General features: G+C 45.7%; 1 protein-coding gene across 1 annotated transcript in view; it reads right to left on the bottom strand.

Moving 5' to 3' along the window:
* The window catches only part of ABHD8 (abhydrolase domain containing 8), a 39498-nt gene that overhangs the window by 10983 nt on the left and 3100 nt on the right, over positions 1 to 25415 (bottom strand). The window contains exon 2 of the mRNA XM_075338464.1: positions 4583 to 5327. Within this exon, the coding sequence (XP_075194579.1) occupies positions 4583 to 5319 (737 nt within the window). The 5' untranslated portion in view covers positions 5320 to 5327. The remainder of the gene's footprint in view (positions 1 to 4582; positions 5328 to 25415) is intronic.

Below are 25415 nucleotides of genomic sequence, written 5' to 3'. Positions count from 1 at the left end.
ATCAATGTTAACTCCACTTGGTGGCTTTTGTATCTGTGACTTATTCTCTATAAATTTTTCTCCAATTTTTAACTTGTCTTCCTTTTTTTTAGCGTTTTATTATTTTTCCTAAACAACTTTATTTATCCAGATGTTTTAGACAGATTCACAAAATGTAACTCTTACCAAATATCACATTTTTGGGTGCATCTCACTCCAAACTCTTTGGAGGAAGGAAGGTTCATGAGGAGCTTTCAATTTGGTGCAATTTTACTACTTTCCAAAGGATTTCGATCGTAAGACACGGGGATGAATTGTTCTTAAAATAATGCTATGCTAGCTAGTAGAGTTGTGCTGGATCTAGGAGATGGGTAACATGGATAAATGATGAAAGTGGTACTACTGCTGCATTCACAGCACTCAGAGCTATGCATCTCACAGTAATTGAGAACTATGCATCTTAAAGGGAACCTGTCACCAGATTTGTTCCTTATGAGCTGCTGCCACCACTAGTTGGCTCTTATATACTGCACTAGAATACTGTATATAACATAAACAAGAGCTTTATTATAATCAGCTAGAGAACGGTCACTGTTCGTGGGTCTGGCGCCTCTTCTCTACTGCAATTGCTGTTCTCCTTCTTCTCAGCCTGTGTCGATGACGCCTCTACGTCATCCACACAGGCTAGCATTGCGGCTCTGTGCATGCGTACTTTGGTCTGTCTTGCTGAGGGTAGATCCAAGTATTGTAGTGTGTATGTGGAGGCGGTTGTTGACCTTTCCTCATGCCTGCGTATTACAGTACTTTGATCTGCCCTCAGCATGGCAGATTAAAGTGCGGCTGTGCAGTACCACAATGCCAACATGTATGGATGACGTAGGATGCATCGTCCACAAGGGGCTGAGAAGGAGGACAGCGATCGCAGCAGAGATGAGGTGCCGGACCCGTAAGCAGTGACACCCATCAGACTGGACCGCCCCCTAGGTGAGTATAATCAAGGTCTTTTTTACATTGTAAAGCCTGGGCTCTTATATACAGTATTCTAGAATGCTGGGCTGTTATATACAGCATTTTAGAATGCTGTGTATAAGAGCCTACTGGTGGTTGCCACAGCTTGTAAAGGACAAATATGGTGACAGATTATCTTTAAATAAGGCATACATTGTAAAAATGTGTCTCCATTATTCTTCATGCAACTACAGTTGTCAAAAGTCTTAGAAATCTGATAGTGATATCAAAGGACAGTACATATCAAAACTGTATAGGGGTCGTCCAGTAAATATAGATTATTACTAGGGATGAGAGGACCCATGGATGTTTTGGTTTACCTGGTTTGGCCGAATTTTAGTTAAAAGTTTGGTTTGGTACCTGGATTTGATCCGATTCTGATCCCGGACCCCATAGAAGTCAATGGGAATTCAAACTTTTGTGCTTTAAAATCGCCGTAGTAAGGGCTAGCTGACAACAAAAGGAAGCAAAATTGGGTTAACAGCAGGACAATTGCCCTGCAAATAAATATGAATAAGGGAAACATAAATCATTTAAAAAAACAGCGTGGGGTCCCCGCTATTTTTGATAACCATCCAAGGTAAAGTAGACAACTGCAGGCTGCAGAGTGAGAAATTCTGTGCCTGCCGCTGACCAGGAGTTACTCCAACCTATGGAGCCTCATTTTTAGAATGAGGCTCCATAGGTCACTATTAGAGGCTCCATAGGTCACTAGCAAGCAGGGGTGAACCTAGCCTCTCTGCTACCTGAGGCGAACATCAAAACGGCACCCCCCCTTAGTAAATTCTTAAAATCGGTAGATATAAATCTGATTTACTCTTTACTAGCCTAACTTGACGCATTACGTAATACACCCATATTTAAATAGGAATATATTTGAAACATCAGCCTTTACACTTGTTAAGGTGCTGTATAAGTAGTGGACAATAAAATATTTTAAGTATACTATCTACTGTACCGTTTCAGTTTCAGAAATCAACAGTTGGGCCTTAACAATGAAACTAGTTCAACAAACCCTCTTGCCAGGTAGAATTTCAAGGTCTTGGACAATTGAAAAACTATAAAAACTCTCCTCTTCTCGCTTTCTTTCCCCCTCCTCTTTTCTCTCTCACCCTCCTCCTCTCTTTTTCTCTCCCCCTCCTCTTCTCTCTTTCTCTCCCCCTCCTCTTCTCTCTTTCTATACCCCTCCTCTTCAGTCACAAGGCCGGTCTCTCCAATCAGAGCTGGTGGAGCTGGGAGAGGGTGACCCAGCTGAGGTCACCCAGCTCCAGCCAATGATCAGTGCTATAGCTGCCCTGATCATGGCTGGATTTCATGTTTCAGCCATTTTCAAACCATTAGAGTGGCTGTGATTGGCTGAGCGGCGTTCGTCAGCCAATCACGGCCTCCGTAGGTTTAGGGAGGAGGCACCATCCCTCCTGAGGTCAGGCAGAGGTCCCCTCCTTCCTGAATCTGCGGTTTACGTACACCGATCGCACTCACCGGGGCTACGATTTCGCCATGACACACTGGGTACGTCATGGGTCCTTAAGTACCAGGGAGTCATGACGTACCCAGTACGTCATGGGTCGCTAAGGGGTTAAAGGTACATCACCCGACCCATTTTCATCGGCCGCCTTCTGCATTGAACTCTGACACACTCAGTCTGTGACTGTCTGTGTCTATACTAGTGTAGATCACTTGCGGCCGGCGGCCAGTGATTTCATTAGCAATGTAGTAACTGTAATATTTATGTAATACACCGGACAGACCCTGGCTGCCGCCCTCCTTCTCCCAGCAGGTGACGCCGCCTGAGGCCAAAGGGTCAGGTCGCCTCAAGGTATGTGCGCCCCTGAAAGCAAGCACATCATTTTCCTGCTCATGAGAAATTTTATGCCTGCCACTGACCGTGAGTGACCTATGGAGCCTCATTCTGAGAATGAGGTTCCATAGGTTGGAGAAACTCCCGGTCAGTGGTAGGCAAGGAATTTCTCACTCTGCAGTCCACAGTTGTCTGTTGTACCTTGGATGATTATCAAAAATAAGGGGAACCCCATGCTATTTTTTTAAATTATTTATTTATACCTTATTCACATTTATGTGCAGGGAAATTGTCCTGCTCTTAACCCAATTTTGCTTCCTTTTGCAGTCACCTTCAAAGATTTTTTTAAATTTATAAAATTGGAGAATGAGGAAGTGTGAGGGAGTCTTTATTCAAATAAACATTTTTTTTTCCTATATGCATGTGTTTATTTTAACTTTACTCTTATCAGATTAGTTATGGGGGTGTCCTCCACATTACTAACCCCTGGGCTTGATGCCAGCTGTTAATTCACAGCTGATATCAACCCCAAAAATATTACCCTATTGCCACCACATCAGGGTATCCAGGAGACCCGGTGCAAAGCACCAGAATTTGTGCATCTAATGCGCCCACTTCTGGAGCGGCTGAAGCTGCTATATTTAGGCTGGAAAGGACCAAATAACCATGGTCCTTCCCAGCCTGATAATACCAGACCTCACCTGTCTGCTTTATCTTGGCTGGATATCAAAAATAAAGGGCACCCCATGCCATTTTTTTAAATTATTTAATTATAAATAAATAATTTATGAGAAATTAATGGTGTGGAGTCCCCTCTATTTTTAGCAACCAGCCAAGCTAAGGCAGATAGCTGGGGGCTGCAGCCTACAGCTGTCAGCTTCACCTTGGCTGGTTAGCAAAAATAGGTGGGACTCCAGACAATTTTTTTTAAATTATTAATTTATTCATTAAACAAGGCTAAAAGAACCCCATGAAAAGCACTAAAGGGTGAAAATGTACAATATGTAGGGGTGGAGACTTAATTTGCTTTTGTTAACTTCCAGAGGACAGTATGTGCCAGGCACTGCATCAACGGGTCTTATCTAGACCCAATCATGCAATGTGGCTGGCAAATCACAGCCATCGCAATATTCTGCACGGTTCTGATGGCTGATGAATTGCCCAGAGCCAAAAAGTTTGTTGACTGACTGTGCTGCAGTCTTTCAACAAACTTTATTTAGCATACAAACAGCATCTGAACTCCAAACTTGACCGAGTTTGAGCATCGGACACTAGGTACCCAGTGCAGACGCCAAGTTTTACAGTTCAGATTTGTTCATTCCCAATAATCACCTATCAGCACTATAGTTGATGACTTATAAATCAGCAGAATGGGGCAATTTAATCCTGTTATCCATATTCAAAATAGAGGACAATGAGTATACATTTTGTTAATTACCTGTGGGGCTGCCGAGTGGTACGCTCAACTTATTCTGACAACCCCATGGAGAATGAATAGAGTGGCAGTTGACCATGCCAACTGGGTCAAAAGGGATGTAAGTGCCCTGTTTTGCTTTTGGATGGACCCCCACCCTTAGGTGGCAACGTATCTTAACTCTACGACCCCTTTAACCATGTTAAAATCCAATGCTTTCAATAATAACATTGACTTAAAGAAATGCATCAAGTCCATTATATGCTATCCTTGGAAAACATGTTATCGATGTGTTACAAAGTAAGTATAATACGAACAAGAAAAGCAAATAAACACGTTCACAAGAAAATCTAAAAATTGATTTTAGTTTTCTAACTTACCCATACGAATGTCCCACTAAGATATTTCTCTTCTTTCCATAGCGCTTGAACACACATCTCATGTCCTCAGCAAGAGCATAAAAGGTATAAGCAGCACCTATCTGTGGTGCTGCACTGGAGCCATGACCCACCAAATCGGGTGCTACAACTTCATACCCAAGTTTTGAGAAGAAATCAAGCTGTTCTTTCCATATGTCAAGAGAGCCTCCAACACCATGAATGAAGAACAGAACTACATCAGAATGTGTGCCTTTGCAGCTAGTAACACGTCTTTGGCAGTCAACCTGCACCACTTTCTTTGGCTTACGTTTCTTGCGTCTCCCAGGTGGTAAATCATTCTCTTTTCCTGCAGCACTTTCATTACCTGTGCTGGTATAATCTGAAAGCTCCACTTCCAGTGTTCCAGCTGGTTCAGTATTCCCATTGCGGCAGTGTAAGATCTCAGAACGAAGAGCGGTACCAAGATTTTCTATCACGAGCTGCCCATTGCGATAGACAGTTATTCGACGCTTGCATTGGATCTGTCCTCGGCCTGAATTCTTCACTTCTTCCTTTTCCTCCTCCGGTCCATCTCCTGATCGAGAAGGCAAGATGTGTCGTACTCTTAAAATGCGGCCTGGCTTCACCTCGACAAAATCGAAGCCATCGCTGGTTTCGGAAATGTCCGCAGGACCTACAGAATTTGGTGTTTTGCCTGTTAGGCAGTACATTATACGTTCTGCTATGCTGGTCAACATGATGTGTCCTATAATTAAAAAAAAAAAAAGGCATTAGTTGTTATTTTTCATCACCACCACCAGATTTGGACCAGGAATTAACTACTTATTTGTTTTTGGAGCTGCACAGATTAAAGTGAAGAACACAAATCAGTAGCCAAATAATGGGCAGCATTGAGCATTGGTGGTTTGCATCATTGCCTGAAATGCTGTGGTTCTGGGTTTGAAAATAACCAAGGACCACATCTGAATGGAGTTTCTATGTTCTGTACATCTTTTAATACAGATTCTATTCACCAGTTTCCTCTAAAAACAAACCAGTAGATCATCTGTCCTCCTGTTAAATTGGCTATTGTGTGTCCACGAGGTACAAAAATGGTAGGAGTGACTGTGGAATGGTTTAGCACTGCATAAGAATTAATAATAAATAAAACAAAACGCCTACAATTTATCTGCTTCAGAAGTTGTGACCTTAGTAATGTAACAATAAATTTTTGGGCCTACCTGATGAGTGCAAAAGTAAAACTGTAGATGTACGCACTGTACTAGACTTTCAATTACTGTGGTCTTCAACCTCTGGCTTTCCGGCAATATTATACGGCGAATTGCAGTTTGTTTGATTGTTTTTTGCAACAGTTAGAAAGCCATAAATTGAGGACCACTGTTTTGGATGACAGATTTGTCCGATGTATGGCTTCAGTCAAATATCAGCTCTCCACTGGTCAGTCTGATCTTCCAGTTTGCAACTAACGAGTGCAGTAGAACAGTTGTCCAGAACAGAATCAGAATGCAACAAAATGAACTTAACTTATTTCTAGACAAAGATGCTTCAATTTATCGTCTTATCCTATTGTGTGTCGATTATGTTTCATGTTTCAGATTTTTCAACATTGCGCATCTACAATTTTTCATTAAAGTATCATTTATGAGAATAAAACTATAATCACTATGCTATGCCATACAAATGCATGTGGTCAAATAATGAAGTATACAAGACGATAGTTTCCTATTTGAGTTCCATATATATATATATATATATATATACAGTGGAACCTCGGTTTACGAGTAACCCGGCTTGCGAGTATTTCGCTATACGAGTAAAGCTTGCTGTAAATTTGTAACTCAGTTTACGAGCAAGCATTCCTGTACGAGCAAATACTCACCGCGCACACTTCCGGTTCCGTACTTTAAACGCCCTCTGACCCGCTCTCGCAGTCCGCACAAACACACACAAACACGCATGCACACACACATATTATGCTCACCTTACCTTCCGGTCCATCGCCGGCCGCACGGTTCTTGTAATTCGCCGGTACAGGATGTGTAACAGGTAACCATCGCGACGATGGAGGAACTTCCTCTGTCAGCCGCTACTCAAAGGCAGCGCACTGGCCAATCAAGGCAAGTGGCTCCTGCCTTTGACGTCAGCGCTATGGCATCGGTCGCGATGGTTACCCGATACACATCCTGTACCGGCAAACTACAAGAACCGGGAGGCCGGCAATGGAACGGAAGGTAAGGTGAGCATAATATGTGTCTGTGCGTGCGGAATAGGGGGCCAGGATGGGACATTCAACAAGTTGTTGAACAAATTGTCTGAGCTTGCATTATTTCCAATGGGAAATTTTGCTTTGCTAGACGAGTAACTTGGTTTACAAGCACACTCCCAGAGCGGATTGTTCTCGTAAACCAAGGATCCACTGTATATATACTGTATGTATATATATATATATATATATATATATAAATACTGTATATCGTGTATAGCCATGGCCAAAAGTGTTTGTCATACCCACATTTATTTGCTTGTTAGTGTTGGAACAATACAAAAAAACGAGGAAAAAAAAAAAGGCAAATTACAGTAGATATCATTTCACAAAAAATCCCCAAAATGGGGCAGACAAAATTGTTGACACCTTTGTGGGTAAACAAATTGTGGGTAAACAAGTTTGTTTCAGGCATGTGATGCTCGTTCAAACTCACCTGTGGCAAGTAACAGGTGTGGGCAACATGAAAATCACACATGAAAACAGATCAAAACGTTGACTCAATCTTTGCATTCTGTCTGTGTGTGCCACACTAGGCATTGAGAACAGAAAGAGGAGAAGAGAACTGTTCGAGGACTTGAGAACCAAAATTGTTGAAAATATCAACAATCTCAAGGTTACAAGTCCATCTCTAGAAATCTTGATGTTCCTTTGTACATGGTGCACAACATAATGAAGAAGTAAAAAGGGAAAACTTCTCGTACGACCACTGTGACCCCAAGAAATCCTAAAAAGTCTTGAATAGCGCGGACTAGGGGTCAAGACGATTACAAGACGCTGCTGTAAAGGGGCGACCGCTCTCCTTTTTAAACTTATTTATACCTTCATGTTTTATGGATTTGATCAGTATTATATACAGGAGGGCAACACAGTAACTATTTTATTAGCACTACTCGCACTTAATGAAGAAGTTTACAACCCACGGCACTGTAGCTAATCTTCCTGGATGTAGACAGCAGAGAAATAAATAATGAAAGGTTGCAACGCAGGATAGTTCGAATGGTGGATGAGCAGCCTCAATCCAGTTCTGAAGAAATTCAAGCTGTCTAGTAGCCTCAGGGTGAATCAGTGTCAGCACAAACTATCCATCCACATTTCAGTGAAATGAAACACTACTGCAGGAGACCCAGGAGGATCTCACTATTGACACAGAAACATAAAAAAGCTAGACTGAAGTTTGCCAAAATAAGCGTGAGTAAGCCAAAATCCTTCTTGGAAAGCATCTTGTGGACAGATAAGACCAAAATAGAGATTTGGTAAATATCATTCTACTGTTTACTGAAAACAGAATAAGGTCTACAAAGAAAAGAACACAGTACCTAGAGTCAAATATGATGGAAGGTTAAAGATGTTATGAGGTTGTTCTGCTGCCTCTGGCTCTGGGTGTCTTGACTGTGTGCAAGACACCATGAAATCTGAAGATTACCAAAGCATTTTTGGTTGCAATGTAGAACCCAGTGCTAGAAAGCTGGGCCTGCCTCCTAGGCCATGGGTCTTCCAGGACAATGACCCCAAACACACTTCAAGAAGCCCTTAGAAAGGGATAGATCAAAGCACTGGTGTGTTCAGAAGTGACCAACAATGAGTCTGGATGTAAATCCTATTGATACCCAGGGGAGAGAGCTTACAGTTGCTATTGGGACAAGGCACCTTCAAATATAAAAGACCTGGAGCAATTTGTAAAAGAAAAGTGGCCCAAAATTACAGTTGAGAGGTGTAAGAAGTTTGCTGATGGCTAGGAAGCAATTGATTACTTATTTATTCCAAAAGGGTGTGCACCCAAATATTAAGTTGAGGGTGCCAATAATTATGTCCAGCTCATTTGTGGAGTTTTGTGTGAAATTATAGCTATTTTGCCTTTTTTTCCTGTTTTTCTTGTGTTCTCCCAACACTCACAAACAAAATAAGCATGTATATAACAAAACGTGTAATTTCAAAAATTTTCTTGGAGAAATACTTCATTTTCTGGAACAAATTCAAGGTTGCCAATTATTTTGGTCCTGACTGTACATATACAGCACTTATCATGTATGATTTTCATTTAGAGGTAAGCTTCAATGACGCTGTTTCTAGGTGACACTTAAGGTGTATGAATCTTTTACCTCCTCCGCAATACACAATGTTCAGACTTTTCTCATTTACAATTTAAATCCATCTAGAGTCAGTCTGCAGATCTGGCAGATACAATTACTGTATTCCCATCTCTTCTTATTGCAAGAAATATCAACTAGAGCATGTGTTATATTTCTCAGCTACTTGTGATTCATGGAAACACTTTACCAAGAGACAAGTCAACAACACTGGACTAACTATACACCTCAAATTTGCTGTGTCATTTAGATCATTAGAATCAGGGCTGTATTTTGCCTTCGTGCTGCCCTAGGCACTTTAAGTGGTCGCGCCCCTTAGTGACAACGTAAAACTGAGTTTTCGCACACGACATCTGTTTAAGGCAGATCTACTCTGTAGCACACTTTAAAAAGTATCAATAAGAAACGAACCCCCCCCAATGGGAATCACCACAGGCACATCAAAACATAGCATGAGTATAAAATATTCCCACCACACCGTCCCCACTTATATACTGTGACTGTCACACTGCCCCTAATAAACTACACACTGCCCTCCCTTATAAACTACTGTATATCCACCACACCTTCCTCGATTATGAAATATGATCTGTACATTGTGAGGAGGGAGCAGCATGATGTGAGGACAATGTCCCATGCATGCTGCCCCCTCCTCACAATGTCCTATGCATGCTGCCCCCTCCTCACAATGTCCCATGCATGCTGCCCCCTCCTCACAATGTCCCATGCATGCTGCCCCCTCCTCACAATGTCCCATGCATGCTGCTCCCTCGTCACAATGTCCCATGCATGCTGCTCTCTCCTCACAATGTCCCATGCTTTCTGCCCCCTCCTCACAATGTCCCATGCATGCTGCCCCCTCCTCACAATGTCCCATGAATGCTGCCCCCTCCTCACAATGTCCCTTGCATGCTGCCCCCTCCTCACAATGTCCCATGCATGCTGCCCCCTCCTCACAATGTCCCATGCATGCTGCTCCCTCCTCACAATGTCCCTTGCATGCTGCCCCCTCCTCACAATGTCCCTTGCATGCTGCCCCCTCCTCACAATGTCCCATGAATGCTGCCCCCTCCTCACAATGTCCCATGCATGCTGCCCCCTCCTCACAATGTCCCATGCATGCTGCCCCCTCCTCACAATGTCCCATGCATGCTGCTCTCTCCTCACAATGTCCCATGCATGCTGCCCCCTCTTCACAATGTCCCATGCATGCTGCTCCCTCCTCACAATGTCCCATGCATGCTGCCCCTCCTCACAATGTCCCATGCATGCTGCTCCCTCCTCACAATGTCCCATGAATGCTGCTCCCTCCTCACAATGTCTCATGCATGCTGCCCCCTCCTCACAATGTCTCATGTATGCTGCTCCCGCCTCACAATGTCCCATGCATGCTGCTCCCTCCTCACAATGTCCCATGCATGCTGCTCCCTCCGCACAATGTCTCATGCTTGATGCTCCCTCCTCACAATGTCCCATGCATGCTGCTCCTTCCTCACAATGTCCCATGCATGCTGCTCCCTCCTCACAATGTCTCATGCATGCTGCCCCCTCCTCAGTGTCCCATGCATGCTGCCCCATTCTCACAATGTCCCATGCATGCTGCCCCCTCCTCACAATGTCTCATGCATGCTGCCCCCTCCTCAGTGTCCCATGCATGCTGCCCCCTTCTCACAATGTCCCATGCATGCTGTCCCTCTCCATGAGCTCCTAATGCTGCCTTCCTCTTTTCCATAATGAGACCTTCATGTTGCCCCACTCATGCTAAGACCACCACACTAACGCTTATGCTGAGACCCCCCACACACACACTACCCCACTCTTGATATTGACTCCCCTACATTGCTCCACTCCATACTGATCCCACACATGCTGCCCCTTCTTCACAATGAGCTCCCAATGCTGCCCCCTCTTATTCTGAGTCCTTACACTCCCCCCACCCAATCGATTTTGTCATTGCACTATCCCTCATCCCTTGTCCTTTGTCTCTAGCATTAGCCCCTCTCTCCCACTCCCCCAGCATCAGCCTCTCTCCCCCAGCATCAGCCTCTATCTTCCCTCAGCATCAGCCTCTCTTCCCCAGTCTCAGCCTTTGCCTCCCCCCAGCCTCAGCCTGCCCCAGTCTCCGCCTCAGCCTCCCTCCAGCCTCCCTCCAGTCTCAGCCTCAGCCTCCCTCAAGTCTCAGCCTCAGCCTCCCTCCAGTCTCAGCCTCAGCCTCCCTCCAGCCTCCCCCCAGTCTCTGCCTCTGCCTCCCTCCAGCCTCCCCCCAGTCTCTGCCTCTGCCTCCCTCCAGCCTCCCCCCAGTCTCAGCCTCAGCCTCCCTCCAGTCTCAGCCTCTGCCTCCCTCCAGCCTCCCCCCAGTCTCAGCCTCCCTCCAGTCTCAGCCTCTGCCTCCCTCCAGCCTCCCCCCAGTCTCAGCCTCCCTCCAGTCTCAGCCTCTGCCTCCCTCCAGCCTCCCCCCAGTCTCTGCCTCTGCCTCCCTCCAGCCTCCCCCCAGTCTCAGACTCTGCCTCCCTCCAGCCTCCCCCAGTCTCTGCCTCTGCCTCCCTCCAGCCTCCCCCCAGTCTCTGCCTCTGCCTCCCTCCAGCCTCCCCCCAGTCTCTGCCTCTGCCTCCCTCCAGCCTCCCCCCAGTCTCAGCCTCTGCCTCCCTCCAGCCTCCCCCCAGTCTCTGCCTCTGCCTCTCTCCAGCCTCCCCCCAGTCTCAGCCTCTGCCTCCCTCCAGCCTCCCCCCAGTCTCAGCCTCTGCCTCTCTCCAGCCTCCCCCCAGTCTCAGCCTCTGCCTCCCTCCAGCCTCCCCCCAGTCTCTGCCTCTGCCTCCCTCCAGCCTCCCCCCAGTCTCTGCCTCTGCCTTCCTCCAGCCTCCCCCAGTCTCAGCCTCTGCCTCCCTCCAGCCTCCCCACAGTCTCAGCCTCTGCCTCCCTCAGTCTCAGCCTCTGCCTCCCTCCAACCTCCCCCCAGTCTCAGCCTCTGCCTCCCTCCAGCCTCCCCCCAGTCTCTGCCTCTGCCTCCCTCCAGCCTCCCCCCAGTCTCTGCCTCTGCCTCCCTCCAGCCTCCCCCAGTCTCAGCCTCTGCCTCCCTCCAGCCTCCCCACAGTCTCAGCCTCTGCCTCCCTCCAGTCTCAGCCTCTGCCTCCCTCCAACCTCCCCCCAGTCTCAGCCTCTGCCTCTCTCCAGTCTCAGCCTCTGCCTCCCTCCAGCCTCCCCCCAGTCTCAGCCTCTGCCTCCCTCCAGTCTCAGCCTCTGCCTCCCTGCAGTCTCTGCCTCTGCCTCCCTCCAGCCTCCCCCCAGTCTCTGCCTCTGCCTCCCTCCAGCCTCCCCCAGTCTCAGCCTCTGCCTCCCTCCAGCCTCCCCACAGTCTCTGCCTCTGCCTCCCTCCAGCCTCCCCCCAGTCTCAGCCTCTGCCTCCCTCCAGCCTCCCCCCAGTCTCAGCCTCTGCCTCTCTCCAGTCTCAGCCTCTGCCTCCCTCCAGCCTCCCCCCAGTCTCAGCCTCTGCCTCCCTCCAGTCTCAGCCTCTGCCTCCCTGCAGTCTCTGCCTCTGCCTCCCTCCAGCCTCCCCCCAGTCTCAGCCTCTGCCTCCCTCCAGTCTCTGCCTCTGCCTCCCTCCAGCCTCCCCCCAGTCTCTGCCTCTGCCTCCCTCCAGCCTCCCCCCAGTGTCTGCCTCTGCCTCCCTCCAGCCTCCCCCCAGTCTCTGCCTCTGCCTCCCTCCAGCCTCCCCACAGTCTCTCCCTCTGCCTCCCTCCAGTCTCCCCCCAGTCTCAGCCTCTGCCTCCCTCCAGCCTCCCCCCAGTCTCTGCCTCTGCCTCCCTCCAGCCTCCCCCCAGTCTCAGCCTCTGCCTCTCTCCAGCCTCCCCCAGTCTCAGCCTCTGCCTCCCTCCAGCCTCCCCCCAGTCTCTGCCTCCCTCCAGCCTCCCCCCCAGTCTCTGCCTCTGCCTCCCTCCAGCCTCCCCCAGTCTCAGCCTCTGCCTCCCTCCAGCCTCCCCACAGTCTCAGCCTCTGCCTCCCTCCAGTCTCAGCCTCTGCCTCCCTCCAGCCTCCCCCCAGTCTCAGCCTCTGCCTCTCTCCAGTCTCAGCCTCTGCCTCCCTCCAGCCTCCCCCCAGTCTCAGCCACTGCCTCCCTCCAGTCTCAGCCTCTGCCTACCTCCAGCCTCCCCCCAGTCTCAGCCTCTGCCTCCCTCCAGCCTCCCCCCAGTCTCAGCCTCTGCCTCCCTCCAGCCTCCCCCCCAGTCTCAGCCTCTGCCTCCCTCCAGTATCTGCCTTTGCCGCCTCCCCCCCCGCAGGCGCAGATCTCTGGTCTGCATTAGAGACACTCCCACGCTCCTTATGAATCCACTTACCTGCTCCAGTGCCCGCCGCCATCTTCCTGGCTCATGTGAGTATCCTCTTCTGACACCGGCTTCCATCACGGCGTCCTCCGCGGCGTCCTGCTGCGAGCTCTGCATGTGACGTCCACACGGCAGTGGACGCAGCACAGAGGAAGGAGATGATTGGCGCGCGCCTGTGACCCCGGAAGTGCAGGCGCCGGCAGTTCCGGGGTCAATCAGCTCCCTGTGCTCGGCGGCCACAAAAAAAAAAATGTAAAAAAAAAAAAAAAATTTTTTTTTTTTTTTTTTTTTTTTTTTTTGCTGCCAGAGGGTGCCGCCCCTCACAATCTGCCGCCCTAGGCACCGGACCACGGGTGCCTAGTGGTAAATACGGCCCTGATTAGAATAAAAGTAATTTCTGTGCTCACTACATGATATTGCTTTTAAATCTACTGTACGTGATAATGCTAAGAAGGTACATGAAACGGGCCTGGGTGGACTCCAGGGGGGTTTATAAAGTCAGAATGTAGACATTGTGCCTTATGCAAGGCAGATTTAGCAAGCAGCATGCATGTCTATGCTCAATCAATACTTCAGTAAACACTATATAAACATAAACTCACCATGAAAGTAACTAGCGTAGCTTGAGCGCTATCACTCAGTGCCCTCATTAGTGACCCTGGACCGACATTATGCCAAAGTTCATAATTTTGTTCAGCAACAACTTATGTACTGGCCTTTATTTCTATTCTTATTCCTGACTTACAAATTGTCGCTTAAATCTAAGGGGCGCTTTGCACACTACGACATCGCAAGCCGATGCATGTGATGCCGAGCGTGATATTCCCCGCCCCGGTCGCAGCTACGATATCTTGTGATTGCTGGCGTAGCGAACATTATCGCTACGGCAGCTTCACATGCACTCATCTGTCCTGCGATCTCTCTCTGGCCGGCGAATCGCCTCCTTATTAAGGGGGCGGGTCGTGCGGCGTCACTGCGACATCACACGGGAGGCGGCAAATAGCAGCGGAGGGGCGGAGCAGAGCGGGACTTAAACATCCTTCCTTCAGCATAGTCGGCATGAGCTGCGGGTAGCAGGTAAGGTGATGTTCATCGCTCCAACAGCTTCACACACAGCGATGTGTGCTGCTGCAGGAGCGAGGAACAACATCGTACCGTCGCAGCAGCGTAATTATGGAATTCCCCGACACTACACCGATGATACGATTACGACACTTTTGCGCTCGTTATCGTATCATCTAGGATTTATACACTACGATGTCGAGAGCGATGCCGGAAGTGCGGCACTTTCGACATGACCCCACCGACATCGCACCTGCGATGTCGTAGTGTGCAAAGTGCCCCTAACAGTTCCAATGAAATTGTTTGGTGTTGTGATCAAAATTGGTGAAAATTGTGCCCAATGCAAGTTGTGTGTTGATGTTTTCTTAGTGTTTTCCATCTTATTTAGGTTTGGTTTAGTGGCTTAATTAATGATACACCGCTGGCTTTAGCTTAAAAAACTGGAACCACAGTATGGCAAGGGTCACAAGAACCATCCGAGAAAAATTATACGATTATGATTGTCAAAATTTGATCAGAGTAGTGTCATGCTACCACAAGGGGACGAAGGTACACAGGAGAGATGTGGAGCTCTAAGGTGTAATGCGGCGTCTGCCCACTAGATGTCTCCGATATATAGATGAGGAGGTAGCAGAATGGTCAATCATGCCGAGAGTCAGAGTCAGGAGTAACGTCAGTGCAAAGGAGGGAGAGGAGCCGAAGTCACGTGGAAGCCTGAGGTCGGTAGCCGGGAGTTAACGTCGAGTACAAATGGGGAGCAGAACCATAGTCATAGAGCAAGCTGGGGTCAGAAGCCGAAGAGTAATGTCAGTACAGAGGGGGGAAATGGGACTGAGGGAACAAGACAAGAGGAAGAGGTGCACAGACAGAATAGAAAGAGCAGTGGACAGGGAACAGGAGTAAGAGTAGCGGGACGAGGATTAGAACGAAATCACAAGAACCAGAAGCACACACTGCAGAGCAGGAACTATCACTGACGACACTCTGGGAGAACCAGCCCAAAGATAAAGGAAGGCAATTACTGGAACGAGGCACAGAACAAGCCTCGCCCGCTGGCAAGGACCTGGAGAATACAAACAACAGCGCAATAGACAAAGTCCAATGGCTCTGCAGGAAGCAGAGCTAAAGGTGAATCGTGACAAGTAGGATCTGTGTTTCTCAGATGTGGAGAAGATTGGAAAAAAAAAATCTCCATTCAGTCAATATGTTGAAAATCAAACCACACTTTACGGAGGAAAATCAAGTGGGCCAAGTAACAAAATTGGACTTGTACACTTCCTCACTGAATAACATTGGTCCGAGTGCTATCCAATGTTTTGTTGGATCGCAATTGGACCTAAACTACAGTCGTCTGCACGAGCCTTTATAGTATTTGTTAGTTTTCATTGCTCCTTCTGGATAAGCAGTTATACTTGCATTACTAGTGGACCAAAACAGTTCCATCAAAGGACTGCTACTCAAATGTGACCATGCCAACAATAAAATAACTTATTCTATCATTGTAGAACATTGACTGGTTGTCTCTTTATGCTTCAAATGCTAAACAGGTTACATATAGTATGGCAAATATTATCAAATCCTAGTAGTTGATTAATTCAAAGTTCCCCAGTGAAGACAATTTTTGTTATTTCCATTGCCTTACTAAAAAATATATGTGCTTCTGAGTTGTATTGTCCACTTCATCTCTACCTTTCCTAGAAGATTTGTGATTAGAAAGGTCTAACTAGCAGTCAATACTTTCTTGCATAGATTAAAGGAGAAAAAAAAATGGTACCCATTCCAATTTAGTCCTACATTAGTTACTATAGCGTCAAGCAAGTACTTTATAAGGGAAGTTGGTCATCACAAAATGACAGTTCAAACCAAGCATAGGCGCTCAATGCACCCTTTGCATGCTCAAACAATTTTATGTACCTTTTCACATATTATTTTGCAACTATCTCCACCCTCCTCTTCCTTGATTGTTTATTGGATGGCAAACAAGTAGTTGGGAAGGTGCAATTAATGTATTTACCATGTCAATGCTGCACGGAGTGCCTAGCCTTGGTTTGTGTCATGATTAACCTTTGGCTCTGCTCCTTGCACAGTCATTGGGTTTTGTCTATTGTGCTGTTGTTTGTATTCCCTGGGTCCTTGCTGGTGGGCGGGGCTTGTTCTGTGCCTCGTTCTGGTAATCACCTTCCTTTATCTTTGGGCTGTTTCCACCAGAACTTCGCCAGTGATAATTCCTGGTTTGCAGTGTGCACTTCTGATTCCCGTGAGTTCCTTCTGATCCCACTACCCTGTTCTTCTCCTTGTTCACCGCTCCGTCCATTCTGTCTGTGCTCCCTAATTTCCAGATCCTCAGTCACCTTTTATACTGATGTTACCCTTCGGCTTCTGCCCCCGGCTATCTCTCTGACTACGGTTCTGCTCCCCATCTGTATCTGACGTTACATCCCGGCTACCGACCTTAGGCTTCCTCATGACTTCGACTCCTTTGCACTGACGTGACCTCCCGGCTGACTCTCGGCGTGTACGACCATTCTGCTAACTCCCCTTCTAGATACTGGTGACATCTAGTGGGAAGACCCTGCATTACACCTAGGAGCTCTGTATTGCTCCTGTGTACCTGTGCCCCCTGGTGGTAGCATTACAGTTTGAAAAGTCATTTTCTGCTGACAGCTACCCCTTGGTCTTGTAAAACTTTGATTGGTACACAGTTCTTTCCTGATTAATTGGAAGCAGAGACTATCTTATTATGAACAACATTATACTATTTTTTTTGCATGACAAAAAAAACCTTTGTTATTTTTGTTTAAATATTCACTTTCTATCCAGCCAACTCAATACATGTTTTTCTTTGAATTCATTTAGCAGGCACTTAGCAGAATGATGGCCTTTATGTAACTCCTGCCAAGTAAATTGAAAAGTAACACATGTGGATGGATGCTGATGGAAAAAAGGTGTTGCCATAGTGACAGGATGCAGTAGCTATGGATACAGTTTCCATGATGTAAGGACCACTTGGTCTGAACTGTTCTTTTTCATGACCTACTTTATGTTGATACTAGAAACAATTTAACTCACGCTTGAATGGTATAAAAGGCATGCAATTATAAATTATAATACTTTAACCACCACACTATAAGAAGAGAAAGAAGATAAAGTCAAGCTCTATATGTCATAATGTTATAGACATTTTAGCCCCCTCCCCCAAAAAAAAAAAAAGCAGGAGAACTTTATCTCTGATGCTTTCCACACATATATTTATATTTTCTGTTACTTGCTTATGCCTGTTGTAAAAAGAATCGGGAGAGATCTTAAATGTCATAGAGGAAAAGACAAAAATCTTCTAAGGAGCCTTCCTCTTCAGTAATTGTGTGGTACTGAGATTTCTTCTTCAGACATAGGGAAGTCTGAAATATGTGTCACAGCTGGATGTGAAAAAAACTAATATTTTCCATTTTCCACCAAATAATATATAAGTTAGCAAACTGAAAGATTCCATCAAACAAAAATAAAATGCATACACCACTGGTCAAAAGTTTGGATACACCTGTCCATGCAATGTTTTTCCTTCTTATTGGAATGGATACATTGGGGGTTTGGACTAAAGGCAGCAAAACTGCAAAGGAAATATATCAAATATGGAAAGAAACAAATATGAAAAAAATGTGAATATGTGTTAAATCTTAGATTCCTCAATGTGCCCCTACTAGGGTGACAGTTTTATACCTGTTTGGTATTCTCTCAAGCGGCTGTTAAGTAACCACCAGAAATGACTTCCAATGAAATGAAATGCAACTATTAAGTGTATTTTGTGAAGGCAGACTTGGCACACCGTTCCATAAAGGGCTGAGCCTTCCTCCAGAACTGTTCTAAGCCTAAGGTAAAAACCACTCAACTAAGTAAAGAGAAATGAAAGTCCATCATTACTTCAAGACATGAAGGTCAGTCATTATAACAAATCTGCTAGAACTTTGAAAATATCCTCAAGGACAGTCATGAAAACCATGAAATGCTATGATGAATCTGGAGAGCCCCAGTAGACCAAGAACTACTTCTGGGGTAGAGGATAAGTTCATTAGAGTTGGCAGACTCAGAAACTGAAAATGGACAGCACCTAAGATAACATATCTCATAAATGTTGTTCAGATATCACATAACAAGCAGATCTCATCATGTCCAAGGGAAACTCCTAGAAGCAGGACATTATGGTTAAATCGCTGCAAAGAAGGTACTACTGAGATCATTGAAAATCTGTATTGTGATCTGATGAATGGTCAAGGGTCAAAATTGTATGGGGATGCTTTTCTGGTAACACTGTTGGTGATTTACTCCAAATTCAAGGCACATTTACACAGCATGGTCACTTCAGCAGTCTGCAATGATATGCCATCCCATCTAGTTTCCAGTTTGTGCTGCAACAAGACAATGAGATGATCCAAAAGACAAGTCTAGGCTGTGTAAGGCCTCTATGAGTGGTATCAGATGACATGTTCTCCAAAATCATCAGACCACAACCAAATTGAGATAATTTGGGATTTGTTGGGCCACAGAGTACAGAGTAAAGGCAAATCAGCCAACAATTGCAGAGCAATTCTGAAACACTTTCAAAACAGTTGGGAAGTAATCCCAGGTGACATAAGCTGCTTGAGAGAATGCAAAGGGTGTGTAAATCTGTCATCACAGTAAAAAGGGGTGTATCCAAGGTTTAACACAAGTTTGTTTCACATGATTCTTTACTTATTCCCATATGTGATTTTTCGTGGGTTTTGTTTCCTTCCGACTGATTTTAAAATGTGCACATTCCCATAAAAACAAAGAAATCCATTGCATAAATAACTGTGTCTAAGCCTTTGACTGATACTATATCTCATGAACTTTAGATCTCTATAGACTTAATTATGGCAGTCTTAAACCATAGCTTTGTGATAATGAAAAATAAAAATTGTGAGATTGTGAAGGTAAGCTCCATTGGGAAAAAGGTACAAATGTGAAGGCATTCTATTTACAGTTCTATAAAAATAAATTCCATCACTATATAAATATCATGATGAGAAGGCAAAAAAAGAAAATTCTTCCAATTTTGGACAACAAAAATCCTTCCCACTTCTAAAAATGGCAATTTCCATGACTGCTTCCTCTGTGTTACTTAGTCTCACAGATTTTACAGTAAAGAATCCCTCTAGAGTCTAGACAAGGGCTCTCAAACTCACAGCCTATAGGCTGCATGGGGCCTATGAGGCTGTTTCATGAAGCCAGTGGACACCTAGACCACTTCTTCGCCCTAACTAGGGGGCCGCCAAATTCAGTGCTTTATTTCATATGAATATGAGTCATATGGGGACAAGGATGGGTACATTACCACAAGATGAGGACCAAGAGGACCAAGATGAGAGACATTACTACAAGATGGTTACCAATATGGGGACATTAGTACAGGATGGGCATTACTACACTATGGGGACAAGAATAGGGCCATTGCTACAACATGGGTACAAAAACAGGACATTACTACACTATGGGGACAAAGATGGTAACATTACTACAAGAAGGGGACCAGGACTGGCACATTACTACAAGGGGATCAAGATGGAGAATTAATACAAGATGGGGCAAGGATGAGCCATTACTACAAAATGAGCACCAGTATAGGGCTTTATTACACTATGAGGACAAGAATGAAGATATTACTACAAGAAGGGGACCAGGATGGGCACATTACTACAAGATAAGGACTAGGATTGGCACATTACTACAAGAAGGGGGCAAGAAAAGGCATTACTACAAGGATGTGGATATGACTACAAGAATGGGACCAGGATGAGGATATTATACAAGAATGGGACCAGGATGGGGACATCACTATAAGAAGTTGACCAGGATAGGACATTAATACAAGATGAGGATCAGGATGGTCATATTACTACAAGAAGGGGACCAGGATGGGGACATTACTAGAAGACGGGGACCAGAATGGGGGCATTACTACAAGGTGGGGACCAGGATGGGACATTACTACAAGAAGGGAACCAGGATGGGGATATTACTACAAGAACATGAACATGAATAGGGCATTACGACAAGGGTACCAGGATGAGGAGCAGGATGAGGATATTACTAGAAGAAGGGAACCAGGATGGGACATCACTACAAGGTGGGGACATCACTACAAGATGGGGAACATGATGATGATGAGGACATGGATGGGGTCATTATTATAACATGGGTACCAAAATGGGACATTACTACACTATAGGGACAAGGATGGGGTCATTATAACAACAGGGGTATCAAAATGGGACATTACTGCACTTTGGGGATAAAGATGGTGATATTACTAAAAGTAGGGGACCAGGACTGGCACATTACTACAAGGTGACCAGGATGGTGCATTAATACAATATGTATTAATGTACTTGTAGATTGTAAGCTCTCACGAGCAGGGTTGTCCTTTTTCCCTCTAAATATTGTATTTTCTAAAACTGTTACTTGTTTGTATATGATCTTCCTGAATTGTAAAGCGCTGCGGAATATGTTGACGCTATAGAAATAAAGATTATTATTATTATTATTGTGGCAAGGATGAGGCAGTACTACAAGATGAGCACCAATATAGGGCATTACTACACTATGGGCACAAGACAGGGGACATTACTACAACAAGGGGACCAAGATGGACTGTACTATAACTAATACGATGAATGCCATTTAAAGAAATAAAATATGATTAAAAGTTGTATAGAGAAAATATATGGTATAACTAAAAATGACACTTTGTCCTGCAAAAAATGCTGCCCCTCAAATTCAAACTTTTTTCTGTGTGCGGCCGATATACCCAGCCGAGTTAGATACCCCTGCTCTAGACCTTACAGATAATCCCTTGTTGTAGTTAGAACCCTACGCTGACTATTGATATATCAATGGCCAGTGCAGATTTCTGACTCATCACTGAATATCTCTTTGGACTACTGTTTGAATATTTGCTACAATGTAAAAAAGCTGAGTCAACATAATCCGATTATGGTGATTACATAACCTTTGTTTATTTTGGCACAGTCCACTCAATAATTTTTAACAAGAGAAACACTTCTGTATAACAAAATGAGCAGTTCTAACGACAATACACTAATGCGGGCTTTACACGTTACGATCTATCGTGCGATTGCACGAGCGATCGTACCCGCCTCCGTCGTTTGTGCGTCACGGGAAAATCACTGCCTGTGTCGCACAAAGTCGTTAAACCGCCGTCACACGTACTTACCTCGCTATGGGCGGCGAACATCCTCTTCCTGACAGGGAGGGACGTTCGGCATCACAGCGATGTCACACAGCCGCCGGCCAATAGAAGCGGATGGGCAGAGATGAGCGGGACGTAAACATCCCGCCCACCTCCTTCCTTCCGTACAGCCGGCGCATGCCGCGGGATGCAGGTAAGCTGTGTTCATCATTCCTGGGGTGTCACACGGAGCAATGTGTGCTACCCCTGGTACGATGAACAACCGGCGCCATGTTAAATAAACAATTTTTTAAAACTTAGCGACGAGTACACCACTCACGATTTGTGAGCGATTCTGCATCGCTCGGAGGTGTCACACGAGACGATGTCGTGAACAATGCTGGATGTGCGTCATGAAAACTGTGACCCCGATGATGATGATGATCGCACAATAGCTCATCTCGTGTAAAGCCCACATAAGACAAAAGTCCCCAACCCGTGGCTGGAGTGTCACATTACCTTGCAGGCCCAAGATGTGTGACTCGCGGCTGTCGTCCAGCTTGTTACATTAGCACCAGCTCTAGAAAACAGCTGTGAAGAGCAGGTCTCCAGATGGTGAATTTTGTGAGTCCCCACACAGAAAAGCAGATCTGGATGAAGGTAGGATCCCCTGGATATTTATTGCTATACTGTCTTGGTGGGATTTCTATGGAAAAGCTTTGGCTGTCATTATACCGGTAAAGGGGGCTTTGAGTGTCACAACTGTAAGGGGGTGAGAGCTGGATGTGGCTCACGACCCTCTCTTTGAGCAGGATGTGGCTCATGATCTTCTCTCTTTCAGAGCTCAATGTGGATCTCAAGAAAGCTTGGGGAACTCTGCACTAAGAAGTCACTTTTATACACGACTTTAATTATATTATTAAAATAAATGAGGCGTCTTCCAACCAAAACAATTTATTACCTATCGACTGGAAGGATGACATGTTAGAGAACTCTTGTTCTCTCCTGTAAGTCCACTTACACTCCATTAGAGTCTATGACACTTGCAAAGATATCAGAGCACAGCGCTGCCCTAGACTATCTTCTGGTATCATGAGTGTCATAGACGTGATTGAAGCGGCAGGGCCCATGTGTGTTCTGAGACTCTAGTCACCTCCTTCTGGCCACAGTCTTGCAGCAAGGGGAAAATAGGGGGACACAAAATCCTAGCCTGGTGATAAGTGAGGTGCTCAGTGGTGGCATCCAAACCAATCTAAAGCGGGCTTTATACGCTGCGATCTCGCTAGCGAGATCGCAAGCGATCGTACCCGCCCTGTCGGTTGTGTGACACGGGCAAATTGCTGCCCATCACGCACAACCCCGCCACACGGACTTACCTGTCCTGCGACGTCACTCTGGCTGGCGTAAACATCCCGCCCACCTCCTTCCGGTGGAGGCAAGTAAGGAGATGTTCCTCGCTCTTGCGGTGTCACACATAGCGATGTGTGCTGCCGCAGGAATGAGGAACAACATCGCTAATTAGAAGAGAATGATTTTTTGTTTCAGGACGATCTCTCCACGGCAAACGATTTTGGCCGCTTTTGCGATCGTTTTAGGTCGCACATAAGTGTCACACACTGCGATATCGTTAATGACGCCGGATGTGCGTCACCAACGGCATGACCCCCGACGATAAATCATTAACGATATCGTAGCGTGTAAAGCCCGCTTTAGAGTTATCACCAGTTTATAGGCTTTATTAGCAGTTTGTGAACCGCTTCCCAGAATCAAACTCCAAGTCCACAACAAAGAACAACTAATGAAAAAAGAACTTGCACTCCAAAATCTTCAATGGGATCAGTAAGTTTTATTCCTCCATAGTTTTACAGCAACATTTTATAGCTCTAATGATCCAAAACCATATACTTTTACTTTGTTTAATTTTTTCTAATCTGATTTTATTTTCTGATGGGATTTTTTTTGTATTTTATTTTACACTACATTTTAGACCTCTAGAAGGTGAGCTATTTCCATCACCTATTGTCAGTGGTGGATCCTATGTTATCTATAAAAAAGTGTTAAAATCCTGCAGTCACAGTAAAAATGATTGAATCGGCATTGTGATGCTCCCAAGGGGGCTCGGGAGACTTGTTACCGGGCCGCGGTTCTGCTTTTGGGATGCCGCAGTGGCTAGGCTGGGTTCCGTGACCCTAGCGGTGTCAATAAATGGGGGAATGATGGGGATGGTAGTTATTCATGACGCCACCTGTGGTCTGCGGCTAATATAGGAGCCGCCTCTGCAGGAGGTATCCTTTGGGGCAGATGGTAGCGCAGCTTGATTGTTTCAGCTCTCCACAGGCAGAGCTCAGGCCCCAGGGATGTTGGGAGGGGTAGTTTCCGACTGCCATGCAGCTGAAGCGAGGGCAGTGCACGGGAAGGATTGGATGATACAGGGACTGCAGTCAAAGTTCTTTACTCACTGAAGTATCACCACCTCTGGAATGCGTTGCTCCACTGTCATGGGCTCCAGCCGATCCTGGATAGTTCAGAGGTCAAGGCCGGTGCGTCTTTCTGTGTGTCCTTCCTTGTGGTAGTCCCACCACCCCAGTGCCTGGTCAGTGGAATGAGTCACGGGTGCCTGTCACACTCCTCGTGAGCCCGGAATTCCCCTTTCTGTCTGAGAACCCGGGTCGAGCGCTCCGCTCCAGACCAACGGGTCCCTGGCTTTTCTGCTAGCTCTTCCAGTCCATGTCTGTTCACGGTCGCTTTCCTTTTCCTTTTCCTTTTTTGAGTATCTGTCACCTTGCTCCCACTAGATCATGCTCCACCCTCCCGGGTTGCTGAACTAGTGGGCAGAGGTCCTATACTTCGTGATGGCCACCCCCAGCATCCTACCCTATCCCAGTCCCAGTAGGAGGGCAACTGACTATGTGTTGTATGGATTGTGGTGGTTACCGGCAATGACCTTCCTCTGTATCTGGGATGAATACCGTATCTCTGACGAGGTGCAGTACCTGTGGCAACTGAAGCCTCAGGGGTGCCACAATTGAAATATAGGTTTATTAAGAAACTTTTCAAACTTTCTACAATAAACCAATAAAACAAGAACTCTGTTGCATTGGGGTCCATTTACAATCAACGACATGTGGCACTATACGACTACCAATCAGTAAAATTTCACTGATCAGCTGTTGTTTAAATGCTTGTTTAAACAGGCAGAGAAATGTAAGCGCGACCTGCACTAGCTCACTAGTGCACAAAGGTGACATAGTTCTCGGCAGTGTGAGTTCTTTTTGCACAGTATGATGTACCGCTAAGAAAGCTGCAATTTTATGCTGTACAAAAAATCAGTTTACCCGATGAACAAGCGGTTTGCTGATTTGTCATGTGATCGGCAGCATGTTTACACTGCGGTTTTAACAACACGATTACTCAAAATTATTTTGCAGTATAGATGTCCTTTTTGCCATATTTCTAACATGTAATAAAATGTTGGTCAACAATTCCTTAGCTCCCTCAGGATCATGATATGTATTAAATCAAGTTTACCTTTAGCAACTAATTACATCACATGTGCACACGTGTGATCTGCAAATAACTGCTCTTATAATGATTCTATTCAGGGGGTTGAAGAATTCTGAGACTGTAGCAATCAATAAAAGCAGCAGTTACTGTTACATTTCAAGAAACTAATTGTTATATTCAATTGTTTCACTGGTTTCTTGAAACGAGCAGTAACTTTATAGACATTTGCTAATAAAGCTAACTTGCAATGGGGTTAGAATAATTTTGATTGCAAGTGTACAGTTCTTATAGGTGTCAACAGGGAGATTGTCGTTCTAACCCCCCTGGTCACATTCATGCTTGTCTTGGCCAAGTGTCCATGTGATTTCAATATGGAGCGTTAAATAACTCC

Source organism: Anomaloglossus baeobatrachus, chromosome 1, assembly GCF_048569485.1.
Source record: "Anomaloglossus baeobatrachus isolate aAnoBae1 chromosome 1, aAnoBae1.hap1, whole genome shotgun sequence".
NCBI lineage: Eukaryota > Metazoa > Chordata > Amphibia > Anura > Aromobatidae > Anomaloglossus > Anomaloglossus baeobatrachus.
This window is presented reverse-complemented; position numbering and strand designations above follow the sequence as displayed.